Source organism: Heterocephalus glaber, unplaced genomic scaffold (genome assembly GCF_053883595.1).
Source record: "Heterocephalus glaber isolate CG9 unplaced genomic scaffold, H.glaber_assembly_v1.0 deba00001442, whole genome shotgun sequence".
Taxonomy (NCBI): domain Eukaryota; kingdom Metazoa; phylum Chordata; class Mammalia; order Rodentia; family Bathyergidae; genus Heterocephalus; species Heterocephalus glaber.
Genome location: NW_028258296.1, coordinates 19,850,568 through 19,867,931, shown reverse-complemented (window position 1 = coordinate 19,867,931; position 17,364 = coordinate 19,850,568). Strand labels below are relative to the sequence as shown.

Here is a 17,364-nt window from a genome sequence, read left to right as displayed (position 1 = left end):
TGCAAAAGGCCTGGAGAGCAGCTTGAAGTTTAAGCCTGGGGCAACATCTGGAAATGTATTGGAAACACAGAATCTCAGGGGTCACCCCCCAGATTGTCACTGGGCTGGGTCTAGGGTCCCCAAGGCTGAAATAAGGAACCATCTCACCCTTACAGGATAAGTTTTCAGGTTCTCTGACTCCCATGGCGGGGAAATAATTTTTAGGATGTGTCAGCCAGAGACATGAGAAGGGTTTCTTAGAGATTTTGGGTTAACTTAGGGAAGATCCAGAAAAGTAATTCTCAAAATATGGCCCCCAGATGAACAATATCCACATGACTTGTTAGCATTGCATGAGTGGGCCCTACTAAACCAGAGACCTGGGATGGGACTCAGAAGTCTGTATTTTAACAGCTCTCCAGGTGATCCTGATACACACCCAAGTTAGAGACCCAGTATTATCTCCTACATCTACAAGTGGACCATTTCTGTTTTTGTTTCTTTGGAAAGTATGTATTCTTAAGTAACTGGCAGATTGAATAACCAAATCAGCCTCTTCCCATGTCTGCATGTAGAAAAATCTGTGTCCATGCTAGGAGATGGCAAAAGAATTATTATAGCAAGATGTTGTTATGGATATGCAATAAAAATATTCTTGATATAATCAGTTCCTTTAGGTGAATAAAAGAGATTAATCACTGGCTATAAAATCATGTTTACTTTTTGTTAAAGTTAGTTAAAAACCTGACATTAGGTGTGTTCAGGTGGTACTTGGACACTCAATTCATTTTGGGGGAGGATGCCAGGAATTGAACCTAGGGCCTTGCACATGCTAGGCAAGTGCTCTACCACTAAGCTATAATCCCATTAAGCCTACAATTCATTTTTGTTCCTGCTCACATTACTATCTAACACTGATTAACTGCATTGTCCAGATACTGCTGATCTTTCCATCTCAATAGTAAGACATTAACATCTCTTTTTGCTAAATCGCTATTATATTCTGGATTGAATACTGTAGAAGATAAAAAAGTGGAAAATGGATAAAATCTGAATAAAGTCCAAATATATTTAATAGTATGCACCAATGTTGGTTCTTAGTTTTGAAAAAATTTGCTATAAGAATGTAAGAGTTGACATTTAGGGGAAAGATGAGGGTGTTCAGGCGCTGTCTGTATTATTTTTGGAACTGTTCTGTAAATTTAAAATGATTTCAAACTTTAAAAATTTCTTTAAAAAACAATCTCTTCTTGAACCTTCACAAAGCCCTTAAGTATTTCCAGGTAAAAGAAAGGGAAGGATGCTCTACATCAACTCAGGCTGCCTGTTTGTAGGTAGAGCAGCAGTTTAATTTGTTGTATTGGAATACCCACAAAGCTTCTTCCAGGTACCAAACACATGGGCTAAATATATAGGATAAACAATTAAAATAGAGAAGGTGTTTCCTTTACTCTCCATTCCTTGAACGTCTGTGTATAGAGTTTCTACAAGAGTGCTTTGCACTTGGTAATATATTGTTTTAATAATAATCCTTAAGTCATTTCATGGGAACTGTTTCATCCTCCCCCGCCCTCCTCCAGAGCATTTAATGCAGTTGCGCTTCAGGAAGCAGGCATTCACAGAGCTCAGACCTCTGACTAACTGACTGACTCAATGTTCTACCTATAATTATATTTTGAATTTTAATCAGGGCAGTTCTAGGAACTCAAGGGGATAAAGTCAAAATCAACTATTCAAGTTTCATTTGCATAAATTGTCTAGTGTGAATAGACTTCATCAAAACTTGTCAAAATGCAGAATATTTCAGTGGAAACCAGAATATCAAAAATTCAAATCATCCATATAAAATAAACTCAAGATTGAAGGTGAATAGTTTGTGGTGAAGTTAATGTTTCTAAAATAAATTTTGGGCTGAACACAAAGTTACTTCTTTTATACTGTTGTTTTGTTCTTCAAGGTAATCAAGAAACACAAATATTATCTTGCTGTGACTATTGCTATGTCTGAAAAAGGCCTGTAATAGAACCATTTATCTTTCTGATGCTCTTCAGTATGCACGTGAACTGAAGCCACAGCTATGTAAAGATATCAAGAACTATGATACATCAAACATTAGAGATTTTCAAAGTGTTTCAAACATATCCTCTCAGTCTTTCTAAGGTTTCTGTGAAGTAGATGCAAGGCCGGGGTTATGTTCATTTTTCTACTGGGAAAATGGAAATTCAAAGAGATGAAAAAGAACATTTAGATTAAACTACAAATTGTACTTCCTATGTCCTTACTTATTGCTCTTTCAACTAATAATGTAACATGCCCTTAGGTCTATATTACTTGGAGTAAATTATCGGTGGTTACAACCTCACACATCTACATGGAACTCATTTTTTTCTTAACTCTGCAGTGTATTTTCAGAACCAAGGTATTTGGTAGTATGATTTGAATCCTTTAAATGAGGCAGATGCATGAAGTTTGGAGCAGTTAGTTTAAAAGAAATATGTCTTTCATTTAACTATTTTAATTCATGTATTCTATTCCGGAGATGATACAGTTTAATACAATTTTGGTAAAATTAATTTAAGAAAAATTATACATTCGATGTGTCATTTCCCATTTCTATAATTAAACTACACAGACTCAATTCAGACTGTCAGTTGTAGAAAAATGGTTTATTATTGAGTTGAGCTCATAAATTGAGGCTTAATTCATTATTATAATTACAAAATTGTTAATCAGAGATCAGGAAAGTTAGTGATTTTTCTCCCAGGTGTTTTTTTCTCAAGAATGAAATGCTTTTCAAATATGTGAGTTAGATTTTACATTCAAATCATTCACAGGGATGTTTAATATATGAGCTGATGAGGTTTACCATTTGAACTGCTAGAAAACTTCCTTCTAGCCTCCCATAAAAAAAGTACACTAACCTACTTTAAATATCTGATGAATGATACCATTTATTTCATATTTGATCTCAAATCTAACATGAACACTTCTGCATTTGTTCTGAAGCCAACATCTAACATCAGAGAGATCTAAGTTAGGTTTGTTATTCTAGATAAGGATACGTATATGTATATATATATAGTATTTTCCTGAGGCACATTGTATTATATCCTACCTTTAAATAAGGGTCATACTATTGATCCATAGGCATCTTCATTTAAAATGGAAGTCTCCCTAAACCTGAAATTGTGTTTAATGAATATGGAATACATATAAATATAAACCTATAAACTCTTAAGATTATTCCAGTACTAATTTATTCATTCATACTAAAAATATTTCTAGGCATTTACAACCACATACAGATCTTATGAGGAAGCTAAGGAATCACAAGACAATATAAGGCCTCTTTCTGCAGAAACTGAAAACTAATTTAGATCCCAAACATACAATCATAATATCTTATATCTCAATCCTGGTATTAAATTGCTTTGGAAAAGAACAGTATTGCAGCAGTCAGAAGATTATATTTATCAATAAGTGCTCAGTAAGTGTGTGATAGTAAGCAAAGAAAGATCCCTATATTTTGGAAGCTATGCATTATAATGGATAAGGACATGTTTTAGAGTCATCCACATCTGGGTGCTACTTAACTTTGTGACCTGAGCAGTCCTTTAATTTCTTGAGGCTCTCGTTTCATTCATCTGTCAAAAAGTTGCATCTAGCACATGGGGTTGTTGTGATGATTAGGTAAGAGCAACAGTGATCTCATAAGCATGGAACAGCTCTTAGCACCATCTGTCTAGCACTCAATATGCACTCAGTGAATTACTCCTATCATCAGTAGTTTATTATTGTAATCACAGGGTTTCCCAGCAACAAGAACCAGGAGAGACCTGCCCAGTGTTGAGCTACTGCTCCATTTGTGGCTGACACTGAGGATAAGGAATCAGTGCTGCCTCCCTCAGAGGTCTAATAGATCACTTCGGGTAAACACATGTGAATAATTCTCTCTCTCTCTCTCTCTCTCTCTCTGTCTCTGTGTGTGTATGTGTGGCGTGTGCAAGTAGCACTGGGGATTATACCCAGGGTGTTCCTACTGATCTACATCCCTAGCTCCCTTCTCACTTTTCAAATTTTGAGACAGAATCTTGCTATGAATTCATTCATTCATTGGTTTATTCATCAAATATTTCTTGTGTTGCTTTCTCGTTGCTGGCTACTGTACTAGGTACTGAGAATACAAAAGCAGGTAAAATCACTCTGTTTCTTTCTTTTTTTTTTTTTTTTGGTACTGGGGATCAAACTCAGGACCTTGTGCTTGGAAGGCAGGTGTGGCACCACTGAGCTAAATCCCCTGTCCACTCTGGTTCTTTTTTAAGACTTATGGAGAAGACAGATATAACATATAGTTACATAAATATATATAATTATTATAATGAGTGTTATGAATGAATATGCTGTGCCCTGAATATGTGTAACAAGAGGATATCTGCCTAGTTCAGGCAAGACTTTGCTCAGGAGGTGACTTGTGAGCTGAAATCTAATAGGCTTGGAAAGGGAAAGGGAGGAATAGGGAAGGGTATGTGGACACAGAACAGCATAAGTGAAGGTTGAATTTAGTGAATCTGAGGCCCTGAGAAACTGGGCAGAGGGAAGGGAGATAGGTCCATGAGACATGAGGGATTTGGGAGAAGTGGTAAGGATGTAGATCTTTGTCTTAGGTGTATCATGTAATCAGATATACATTTTGGAAGAACACTGGCTGCAGTGTGGGGAGAGTTGAGAGTACTAGAATTAGTGAGGCATCTCTGCAATTGGTTGTAAAACCAGGTCATTGGATGGATTAGACTCAGGCAGCTATAAAAATGAAAAGATTCTACTTTTGTTGTTGATCATTGCTTTCAAGTGGCTGATAAAGTTTCCCTTCAAATTCCTTAACTTCTCCAGCAGACTGTCATATCTTTCAAATGTCTTCCTGTTAATAAAACATCCCATCTGGGGCTGGCATGTAGCTCAGTGGTAGAAAACTTGGCTAGCATGCACAAGGCCTTGACTAGTATTACACACGCATACACACAAAGTCCAGTCTGGTTCAGCCCAATTTTATACAGAATTTTATTTGTCCCTCATCCACTGAGGCCCTCCCAATCCAATCATGTTTCAAAGACTGAGAGATATCCTTGAAAGAGTTCCATTTTCTTACTCATCTCTATTATCAGTTTTCCTTGTTTCTTGGCCTGTGGGTTCTCAGTGGAAGGCTGGGCAGAAGTTACAAAGATCTCTCACTTAATTGGAACTGCTCTTGATATCCTCTGGCAGACATCCACATGCTGCCTCTATCTGATGAGGCACTCTTCAGGTAGTCATGTAAGAGCCTCTGCAAAGATCTTTGATGTTAGAAAAGCCACTTCTTCTGATATCTTCTTTAGCAATCCGCCCCACAGCCTCTTAATTTTGGGGGTCCCTCACTTGGTATGTAGCTGTCTTGGCCAAGAACCAACACTTTATTTCAAACTTGGCTTTCTTCTTCTGGGAAGCATCTTGCCATTCCAACTGGTGTCACTTGTATTTGTCTTGCACTGTTTTTCTCCTGCTTAGGTTACTACAGACAGCAGATTAGCAAGTTCACCTAAGTATATGTCCAACCTCTACTTGTACCTCTTTACAGGCATTTTTTGTTTTTACAAGTAATTTGATTGGGTTTTCTAACTTGGCTTGAGGAAGGAGAGAGAGGAAGAGTATATTTTAGATACAAAGAATATTATTATGCTATAATAATATTATAATATGTTAATATTGTTAATATTATAATATATTATATACATTATTATTGTTATCTTAGAAACCTTTAGATTTCAAATTCAGCTTAATCCGTAAGGTTTTCCAAGATAACATGCCTTTCCCAGGACATACCCACATATTGTCCCAAACATGTTGAAATAGATGTTATTTTTTCATAGCCAGTACTCTCACTTTACTCATTAATATACATCTGAACAAAAGCTAACTAACTGCTAAGAGATCAGAAAAGAGGGCAAAGTATTTCAGTGATTCCAGTAGTCTAAAGGCTTGACTATCACTTTGTGTTTAATCACTTTGGCTTTGACCCCGGACTTTAGAATCAGTACTTATTTTCATGGCCACCATAAAATGCAAAGCCATCAGTCAACTTGTAAGCGGCAAAAGCTGCAGAAATAAGTCCGGATTCCAAAGTATCTTTTCATAGAAATAAAGTGACAATCTGGAAACTCCTGAACAATCTTACAATATATGTCATGGTATAACAATTACTGAGTGACCAGCATGCTTGGAAAACCAATTTCTATGGCACCACCTTTAAACTGAACTTACAGACTTGTGGGTAAAAAGATGAATTATTTAAATTTAAATTTTCTCTAACAGAAATTAGTTTCAGAGTAAATAAGTTGGGACTCTGATACATGATTAGTAAACTTTGTAACTCTGATCCCAAGAAATAAGACACTGAAAATATAGAATACTGATTCATGAATTAACTGGATTCATTAATTACAGTAAATCTAATTTCCCAGAGGAGGTGGGATCAAGATTTCTTTTCTCTGAAAGTTTAAGCTTTTTGTTTTTAAAAATGATGCCTCCTAAACTAAAAGGCAGTTCCTTTTCCTGTCTTGTCTATCTCAAATTAGGAAATCTTCCCTAAGCATTGTTCTGTCATAGTGTTTCAAATTATTTCTTAGGTCTTAAAAATTACTTCACCAAAGACTTTGGATCCTAGTAGGATGGAAAAAAACCCCTTCTGTTTAAATGCATTCTTTTTATTTTTACTTCTTCTTTGCTATATTATTGTAATGGTCAAAAAATTGTGGTAATATAGTATGGAGTACCTTGTATTGCAATAATGATCGCAGCTAACATTTAGCACTTTTACATGCAATACTCTAAGTGCTTTACCTCTATGAATCATTAATCCCCTCAATAATCCAACGCGTCGTTTACTATTATGGGCCTCACTTTTATAAAGTAGGTATCTGAGCCACAGAGAGGTTGAATACCTGCCCAGAGTCACCTTACCATAGCCCCACCCAATCTGGGTCCTCAGCCCACATTTTAAGGGGCTATGCTATGAAATACTTCACTATATAAAAATATCTCTGTAGTAATTAAATATATGCTATAAACATGATAAGATTTATCATCATTTCAAAACTGAAATGAAGATAAATAAAATTTTGCAAAAGTAATACTGGCACATAAAGTAGGCAGAAATGGTACATCATTCTTGCAAATGGACATGGGGATTTGGGAGAGTGACTATTAGGACATTCTAATAAATACTCTGTCACCTACCTGACCATTTGTCCCTGCCCACTGATAATCTTCATGCCCTTAGTATAGAACTATTGCCATAGGAAATGTTCTGCACACCTACTCATGTTAGTTCGAGCAGAGTGAGCCCTTGGGGAATGTTAGTCTCTGATTGGAAAGTTCATTAGTTCATTCACTCATCTAACAACCTTTATTCAGAACTTGTCCCCAGAAGCTCATTGATCTGTAAGGGAGATAGATAGATAGATAGATAGACAGGTAGATAGATAGACAGTAAATAAATAAAAAACAGAAGCATGTGCCACATATACAGTGGGGATACTGGGGTAAAGAAGGAAAGTGGTGAGGGAAAGGTGTTTTGGAGAAGAAGATACCTAAGAGGATCTCTGATGAGGGGAGGCTTGAAGTGAGAAGTAATTCTCCAGGGTCAGGGTTCACCTAGGTCCTAGAGCTAGAATTGTTCACCCAGCAGTAGTGGCATGTGTAACACTCATGGATATGAAATAGGATAGCATGCTCAAGAAATTGTAAGTCTCTTAATATTATGGAGACAAAGGTGCAAGGAAGGAGGGAAAGGAATTGAAGATGAAGCTGTACGAGCAGGCAGAATATGGAAGAATATGTAGGAATTTGGAGCTGCGTTGGAGAGAATGGTTAAGTGAAATAGTTGCAAGCAGGAAACCGGCACAGTAAATGTAGTGTTCAGGTGAGTTGCATTCTGACTTCTTTCTACTGATTATCACACATAAAGAATGTCATATGAGATTTTTATATCTCTGAAGTGGCCACCTGTAGTGGGGATATATTGCTTATGCCTGCCTAGTGTTTCTCTCTCTTTCTCTCTCTCTCTCTCCTTCCTTCCTTCCTTCCTTTTCTTCCTTCCTTCCTTCCTCTCTTCACTCCTTCCTTCCTCCCCCACCCCTCTTATTCTCACTAACACACTCTTACTTTCTGTAATAGCACCCTATTTTCCTTTGGAGGGATTACTCCTCCCCTAATGCCTACAGTGTTCTATAGCCATCAAATAAATTGTCTTACTTCCCTTACCTGAAGGAAGAGTGAGAAAGACATCAAGCAAGTCTCCTCCAACCCCTTGAGGAGTTTAAATTTTGTAAGGAGTGACTCAAGGTGGGAAAACTGGACTTGATCCAACTGATGTCATCACCCTGAAAAAACAGCCTTGTGCCCCCTGTTATCCAGGTTATCAAAGTTACCACGGTCCTCCCCTTTCTGAAGCTAGGTGTTCCCAGATTGCCTCTGATTCCATGAACTTCCCTATAACCAGTAAATTCCATTTTTGCATCAGGTAACAAATTCTGCTCAAACCAGGTAGAGTTTGCTTACAAGCTAAGAACCCTAATTTATGCATCACCTTTGGGTGATTTATTTCTTTAATTTTTATTGAAATTAACTGGAAATTTTGTAAGAAAGTTGTTGTACTTCTACTAGCTTAGACGCAGCCCCTTCCTCTCTAGGTCTTCTTGTGGTACCAGTGTACTAGCAACAAAAAAAAAGACTCAGGATTGCTTTGCTCTTAGAACCTGCAGACCTTCTGCACTCTCCTCTCTTCCTCAGCCACCACCCGGAAACCAGAGGAATCTGTAATTGGGAAAGTCTTTTTCACTTTATATCTGGACAAGACACTTTTTCTATGTTTTGCACAGAAATTCAGCCCCTTCACAAAAACACCTATGTTCTCCTAAGTACTTGGAAGAGCAATGAAAAAACTTGTGGGCCTCTTCTGCTTTTCATCTTGCTCCAGAGATGGGCCATAAATGCATCATTTTGTCCTTGAATTAGAAGGCAGGATAAAAATAGAAGAATAATAAAAAGGCGAGAAGAAGGGAAGGAAAGTTAACAATTCAAAATGCCACTAAATGGACTTTAATAATGGAAATAATGTTTCCCATATTATTTATTATTTTTGTAACATTTTGTGTATATATATTTTTATTTTACTAACAGATGAAGAGCCTAAATTTATTTCTAGATGTCCTTGGGGTGTTTTCTGAGGTACATTGTGTCTCTTTTTAGTCATTGTAATGCCAGTCATGATTATGCCTCTGTCTGAAAATGAACAATTTTCTTGCATTTTCTAAATTATCTGAAAGAGCTATTGAGAGCTAACTTTTCCCATCAGAGTGTTCAGGATGCTCCCTATCCATGCTCAACACTGTTGGCTTTGGGGTCGCTAACAAGGAATTTCCATTTAATCTTCTGTTCACATACACCTTCTTCTGGCAAGCAAAGCTGCCTATATGCTTTTTGGAGATTCCAAATCCAGATGGTAGAATGTATAGGGATGCAGTAAATGCCTGAGTGCTTTAACATGCTTCTTGGCTGGAATTTATTGTGGCATTTCTCTTCTAAGTCTCCATCCCTAACACATTCTATAGTAATTTTCACCAGGTTAAGTGGGCATCTTGATAAGCCAGGTTCCTCCTCTAATCCTGGTTGTATTCTTATTCTCTTTTCTCACATCATTCCTTTCTTTTCCACAGAAACTTGGAGCTTTGGAGTGCTCAGGAGAAAAAAAGTAAGTAAAGGAGGCTGTAGAAAAGAATGAAAATGTGAGCATGAAGGAGGAATCAGTACCCTTAAAATATTTTGAAGTAATTCCAAAGCATAGGATTAGAATTAGTCAACAAAAAATATTACAAACGTTACATATGCTTCTCTGCTTATATACCTCCACCTTACCCTCCTGCTCCCTATTCATCACTCTTTCCCAAACCTTTTTGACTCAGGATGTTTCAGCTGCACATGTTGTGTTAGAGGTCATTCCGCAAAACTTACAATGGTTTTGAACTTGGTCTTTCCATTGGCATTTTAAAGCAATGGCTCCTTTTTTTCAGGTCCTTCTAATTAAATAGAGTTGCTTCTGACTCATTGTCTTTGCTGTGTAGTACAGTTACCTCTCTTCCTTTAACTGCCTGAAAGGAACCAAGATTCGAGCCCATCTCATACTACTGTCCTCAGAATGGAGGTAATTTGTATTCTGGACATTCCAGAATTACTTTCTATTTTTTGTTCATGGCTATATTTTATTTTCTGTGATTTTAAAAACCTGTATACACTTGCTAATATTTGAAAATTTTTGTTTGGCTTTAGCTCTTTTCTTTAGATATGACTGTATCTGATAGTAATATAAATGGAAATTTCTTAAGAATGATGGCCAAGAAAGCCTAGTTCATTCCTTTTATTACAGGTTGGCCTTCTAAGGGGAGTTTCAACTGAGATGAGTGTAGCATCTTTTGTGCTAGCAAATTCTTGTGCTTTTCTAGCTGTTCTGCTTTTTTTCTCTCTCTCCCTTCTTCCCTCTTTCCCTCCCTTTTCCCCTTCCTTCCTTCCTTCCTCTCTTCCTTCTTCCTTCCTGATATAATAAATCCTTTTCTTTTTTCATCCAATTGGCTTAGAAGGGAAGAATAAAAGGTAGCTTCACCCAATGATGGTATGTCTTTCTTTGTAGACCTGCTTTCTTGATTACCCAGGCTTTGATGTGTATGTTTCTATATTTGGTGCTGTCCCTTGATGCTGCAATTGATTTCCCTCATCGGTTTTTACCCTCATAACTTTACTTCCCTAAGGCAAAAGTCACGCTCTGTACCTGACTGCATTATGCAACACTTCAGTTTGCCAGAACCACCCTTGCACAGCTTGCCCCACCCTGGACACTATGAAGATGAAATTGCCATGACTCGAAGTCAACAGCACTCTTCTGGGTCCAGATGAACTTAAACCAGCATGCAGCCCTCAAGACCAGGCTCTCCAGGGCCATCTCCAAACCTCCTTGATGTAAGTTTTCAGCCAGGTTATTCATTATTTCATTGTGGTTTTTGAGATACCACTTCTTGGCTTTTAAGAATTTGAGACTTGGTATACAAACATGAAGTCTCTAATGGTAGAATTTAGTTGAATAAGGGTGATCCTTGGTAAACTCTTCTTCCTTTCCCTTTAGAAGAGACTGTTTTTCTTTTGTTTTATATTCTGGGCCTTGAGAGACATACTTCCTAGGAATTATCTTCATTTTGTAGTATTTGTAGTAGGCTGACCAAAAAGAAAAGTGGGACTTGAAAGGAATGGAGACAAAATTCCAGTTTAAGTAATAAAATGTGAATATTCGGTCTTAGGATAATTTGGCCTGCAGCCCATCTTTATAATATAATTTGTCTGAGTCCCATAGATTGCACCATGTAGTACTTACCATTCATTCAAACATTTGTTAAATTGAACATTTTAAAAATAAAGAGGGAGAGATTTCAACTAGAATATAAGCTCCAATTGCAGAGAATTTTTGTCTGTTTTGTTCACTGCTATACTCCCAGCACTTAAAACAGGGCCTGACAGAGAGGTGACAATCATTATTTGTTGATGATTGACTGAATGAATGCTAATGTGATTTTTTTTAAAAAGCAATTTTTTGTTAGTGCAAGAGATATATTACGGACATTGGATGTGGAATTTAGGAATACAGTGAAGCCCATCATCATTTAGAGAAGGACCCCAGGAGGACTTGCAGCACCCATGTATTAGAAAGGATAATCCTCCTTTAAGTTCAGACTAGGTGGCAACTTTATATTGCAGATTGTTTCTGCCTCAAAGGAGGCATGTGGTTCATTTCACTATTTTTATTTTCACTCATATTTAGAAAGTAAAAAGAGTTATCTATAAAAATAATGAATTAATTCCATTTGCTGTTTTTTTCCTGTGTTGATTGGCACCTTGTTCTAGGGAATCCCAAGGTAACAGCCAGATGGATGTATGGAACTTCACAGCTCAGCCTGGAGGAGAGGAGCAGAGCCAACCCTTGGGGCAGGCATGGTGTACCTCTGCCTGGAGCTCTAGTGAGCAGACTCACTAAAGTTTCTGTTTTTGAATTTTGCATTTGTTGTTCCTCTATTTGGGGATCTATTTCAGGCCAGCAGTAAGGCGATGGGAAATGAGAGATGAGGATCTAAGATGCTGGTGGAGGATTTGGCTGGTAGCCTCTGTTACTTACCATCTTTCCTGTCTAATGAGCTCAGAAGATCTTTTTGCTCTTTTGCTCCTCCAGTGGCAAAACCAAGTGGGTGCCACATGCAGACTTGGCAGAAGGCACTCCCCAGGTAGGGAGGCACCATCAGCATCCTGTGTAGTCTCGGGAGACTCAGCTTCAGAGTGACTTTTTGGAGGTTATACTGTGTCTGTGGTAATAAGACCAGAAGTTCCATCTGAGCCTTTAGCCATTATATACTGTGCTATAAAAAGTATGTAACTCAGGCTAATACTTTTATGTTGCAGTTGAAGTGTTATGGGATTTCATTTTATAAGAATTTAAATCCAACACATATATCTCTATTGGGTCAGCTAGACTTTGTGTGTGTTTTTTTCTTGTTACTCACTCTGAGTTCATTCAAGGGAAACATTTCCAAAATGTTTAACCAATTGGAAAAGAGACTACTATGAAGTAGGAAAAGTATGACATTGAGAATCAGGACTTAGATTTAGATTGTACTTTGGTGCTAATCAGCTTTTTATCAAGAATGAATTAAGACTTTGTACCTTACTTTCTTGGTTTATAAAATAATGGAATTGTATGCTTTAGTGGCTTATTTAGGCTCAAGATTTTTTGTTTCTCTTTCCTTCCTTTTCGGATAATGGAAAACAAAGAATTCGAAAGAACCTTAGCATCAGTTCAGTAAATACTGGCCAAGACTGAATTGAGTTGAATATAGCCAACCCACTTAGTTTACAGAGGAGACAACTAGGTGAGTACGGAATGCTCAAATTACTTTCCTAGATCACAAAACTAGTTATTTGCAGAAACTTAACATTTTTATCATCTATCATGTATTTTTTTCTTAGAAAATTTCTTACCACCTTTGGTTGTAGTGATGGGTATAGAGAAAGCAAAAGTTTCCACAAAAAGATGGAATTGGTTTTTTTTTTTTCCCATTAACAAGACATGGCCTGGTATATCTTATGTCAAAATGTTGGTGGTTATCATGCAGAGACATGTGTTGGTTGCTCTAGCTTGGACATAGACCAAAAATTACTGGGAAAGAAAAACCACTCACTTCTTTATGAAACTAACACCTTCCTTAAATTTTCCCTTTTGACTTCACTTTTAAAATCATGCTGGCTATTCAAATAGTAAAGAAGGCCAGAAAAATCTGTTCAAGTAAGAAAGAACCAGGAGTGTCAGTCCATATCCATATGGATTTCGGGAGGAAATCTAAAGGAAAAATAACATAAACTAATGTGAAAATGGTAGCACTCGGCTCCATGCATTATTTCCATGTTTAAGAATGAACTCATTTTCTTCTTGGAGGCTGGGCTTCTCCTGACTTTCTGCTTCCTTGAACAGTGCCACTATTCTCCAAATTACTCACACATCAAGTGTTAGTCATGTTTGAGTCCTCCCCCTTCTCTGATACACTGAAACATTTGTAAACTCCAAGATTCCTCCTTTGAAATATGCCTGGCGTAAGTTTTACTTTTCCACTCTAATTATGTTTCTCATATGTCACATCATATTTTGTGAGTAGCGCAGAATGTGACTTTGGGGTTAGGCAGAACTGGGTTCAAGTACTGGCTCCATTACTTACCAATGATGTGTTATTGATTGATCTCTCTGACCCTTACTTATCTTATCTGTAAAAAATGGGGATAATAATTATATTGGTTCCCGAAAATTGTGAGCATTAAGTGAAACAATATATGTAAAACAGTACAGTTTCTGGAAATAAGTGTTTAACACATAATAGTAACTATTATAGTTCACGTCTCCTAGTTCATCATACTTACTGTTACCAGGTTAATTCTCTACGAGTGTGGCTCTGATATTTTCTTTTCCTTACTTCCTAAGAGAGAAATCACTAAAGATTGTTAAAAGTTGGTCTTGACTCGTGATTAGTTGGGCTACCCTTTGCTAACTGTGTGAGCATGAGCAATTTCTTAAGTTCTCTCTGCCCCAGTTTTCCTGTCTATAAGTAGCAATAATAGTGCCTTCCTAAAAGGGTTATTTAGAGGTTCATAATATTTACTACTAATAGTTAATGTTTTAAAGTGTTTAGAATACAGTAGTACCTGGGTTTCTTTGTGTGTGATGCAGGCTTGGGGCACAGAAAAAACCTGGGCATCCAATGGGCATTGGTGTGTCAGGAAAGTATGCAATTTAAGAATCTTTGAACAATTCATTCCAAGTCACCTATAACCTATAAGAGAGGAAGAACATATTTTGACAGTTATCCATGTTGTGTCAGCAGTGCTGCATCAGAGCCAAGAAAACTTTATGAGATTCTAAGATGTCCCAAGTCAGAAAAAAATAGAGGATACTATATTATGGGAATGTCCATTGGGGATGTATTTTCCAATCCATCAGATTACAAATCCTCACTCACAGCACTAACCACTCATAACTGCCTACTTCATATATCAGCAATGACAGGGAAAATCCTTGAAAAAATACCGTCTCACTTCTTATTGCAAATTCAAGTGCGTGAACTGGGACACTCCTCAAGAAAGTCATGACAGTCAAGTCAGGTCAGAATGAATGTTTTGCATTGGCACAGCAGGTAGGCCTTCACCAGTGTTGTTATTCCTTGCAGTGTTCCATGTCCTGCCCTTTTCATTTGTAGGGATTCTAGAGATCAACAAAAGTTTTCTCAGGAATGTTACTAATGCTACTGTCTCACGGATTGTTATGTACAGCTCAGGACTACTCAAACCTTACAGCTCCCAAGCCAATCACTGAACAGTTCATGCAACAGAAACTTGACTTATGGTGTACATGGAGATGGGGTGGGGCCACTGGAACTGTGGCAGAGGCTCTCTTTGGCACCCCTTGTCATATTAAAATCACAGACTTTTTTTTGCCATTAATTTTATTGGTACATTTTAGGTATAAAATACAGTTACATACATCATTGGGATCTTGTACCATTACATGAGTATCTTGGTTCTTATTTTTTCCCCTTCCCCAGCCCTCCCTTCAGCCCCTCCACCCTTCCCTATTTGCAAAGATTTTGTTTCCATTTTTTCCCTTTTCTCATATTTTTTCTTTTCCCTTCTTTCCTTTCCGCTACCCGTCCCACTTCTCCTGCTCCTTTAGACCTTTTCTTCCCATTACACAATATCAATTATACATTTTTAAAATTATAATATCAAGATCTAAGAGACATTACCACAGATTTTACAGAATTTAAAAGGCTATAGAAAGCATATTACAAAAATCTCTTTTGAAATAAATTTGACAATTTCTAAGAAGTACCTTGGAAGACAAATTAATGAAGCTAACTCTGGAGGAAATATAATATTTGAATAGCACCTAGTAAAGAAAGTATATTCCTAACTTAAAAACCTACCTATATGACAACAACAGGTTCATATATATTTTAACTGATAAATTATATCAAACATTTAAAGCAGAAAAAAAAGGAACACTTCTCCCCTCATTTTAGGAACTCAACATTGTGCTAATCCTAAAACTGGATAAAGATAATAGAAGAAAAAAGTATGAACATAGATAGAAATTTGTTTAACAAAACGAACTATTAGAAGTCCTATCTGGCAGGACGTAGAAAGTGGTTTTATTATAGGGATGGCAGTGTTGGTTCAGCATAAAATCACAGACTCGCTACCATTGCTCTTGGAGATGTCATCCCAGAAAAATGCCTTTTAGAGTGGAGGCCATCCTTGGCACTACATCGTCACACCCACTAAGAAGAAACCAAAAGGAGTTTTCCATATTTGTACCTTAAAGGATAATTCTTTGGCAAAAAAATAGGATCCAAGAAATGGACTGTTGTTCTTTAGAATCTGACTGGATCTGTCTCCATCTTGATGGTTCTGGTAAAATAATACATGTTGGCCCAAATGAAATAAAAAATGTAAAGCTAAATGAAATAGAAAATAATAGTTCTCAATATCAGAGTTCTGAAGATTTTGTAATTTTGTTCGATAGAGAGAATGAAAAAGAAAACTTAATCACCATTACAGTTTCTGGACAGGGGGTAAAAAAAAGTGTTAACTTTCTGGATGATGACCCAGAAGAAGAGATTTTCAAAATTGGACTATGAAGGTGAGTTGGATTTGCTTTCTGTGGTAACTGTTACTCCAGTAGATGCTGGGGGAAAAGCTCACCTGGGCTTCCACTGTAACAAATATGGAACTCTCCAGTCACAGGATGTGACATAACGCCACAAAGTCCTTTTTGACAAAGACTTAGTGCTACACGTAAGACAAAAATGCCACAGGATCTTCAGCTGCCACGTTTACCATATGGTATATAACCTTGGAATAGTAGAAATCCTAAATGCAAGTTTTAAAAAGATCAAGACAATTGTAGCTTATGAGACTTTTAGCCAAATACCCCAATCCCTTTAAAAAAAATTATCTGGATGGCAGTTCCCCGCCCCCCAAAGTTCTTGTGTTAACTTCAGATGACTAACGTAAAACTCTTGCCATTGAAGTTCGTGAGGGGGAAAGGAGGTGGGAGGGGTAGGGGAAAGGAAAGAAAGGAATGGAATTAATACGAGAAAAAGAAAAAATGGAAACAAAGTCTTTGTAAATAGGGAGGGGGAGAGGTTGAAGGGGGGACAGGGGAAGGGGGAAAAATAAGAACCAAGAGAGATTATGTAAAGGTGCAAATTTCCAATGATGAATGTCATTATACTGTATGCCTAAAATGTACCAATAAAATTCACATAAAAAAAAAGTTCATGAAGTTTTAAAAAATGGTGTCCCAAGAAGTCTAGCATGTTGAAACTTTTAGCTAGGTGCTAATGCAAATATAAAATGCTAGGCACAGAGAAGGACAAGTTAATGCCACGTGTTGTGGAGAGGGTCACTGCCGTGGAGAAGTTTAACATGGTTTTTAAAGGATGGTGTGGAATTTCGATTGATAAGGCTAGGACAGAGAGAGACAAAAATAAAGATGGAAAAGATACAGAAAGAAATCCTATATCCTCCTTACCAAAGTTTGCTGAAGAATGAAAAATAAGACATGTAATGTGAAAGCCTACTGTTGAGCCTTAAAAGTGTGCATCATGGGTTCTTTTTGCTTTAAATCTTATATATTTTTATATTTGTATATAATATCAAGAATTGGTTCTACTTCCTAAATTATCTTTTCTTCCCTGGTTCTATTCTCTTCAC

General features: G+C 37.1%; 1 protein-coding gene and 1 pseudogene across 9 annotated transcripts in view; both read left to right on the top strand.

Annotated features, from left to right (window-relative positions):
• The first annotated feature begins 5,760 nt into the window (after positions 1–5,760).
• Positions 5,761–17,364, top strand: part of LOC101719675 (uricase) — an 87,397-nt gene continuing 75,793 nt past the window's right edge. The window contains exons 1-5 of one of the 8 annotated variants that reach the window (XM_021255460.2): positions 6,716–9,763; positions 10,083–10,213; positions 10,815–11,022; positions 12,145–12,332; positions 12,877–12,974. Coding sequence is in view for 5 of the 8 variants with exons in the window: in XM_087212999.1 (XP_087069125.1) it covers positions 10,972–11,022 (51 nt within the window). In the remaining 3 variants the exon portion in view is untranslated. Of the gene's footprint in view, positions 9,764–10,082; positions 10,214–10,814; positions 11,023–11,958; positions 12,072–12,144; positions 12,333–12,876; positions 12,975–16,171; positions 16,289–17,364 lie in introns of those variants that run through there. The other 7 variants (XM_021255455.2, XM_021255456.2, XM_087212999.1 and 4 more) reach the window with 7 other exon arrangements.
• LOC101709800 (DDB1- and CUL4-associated factor 17 pseudogene) overlaps positions 13,684–17,364 on the top strand; it is a 34,410-nt pseudogene continuing 30,729 nt past the window's right edge. Inside the window, exons 1-2 of the transcript XR_015451864.1 lie at positions 13,684–13,692; positions 14,293–16,288. The product of XR_015451864.1 is annotated as a DDB1- and CUL4-associated factor 17 pseudogene (transcript). The remainder of the gene's footprint in view (positions 13,693–14,292; positions 16,289–17,364) is intronic.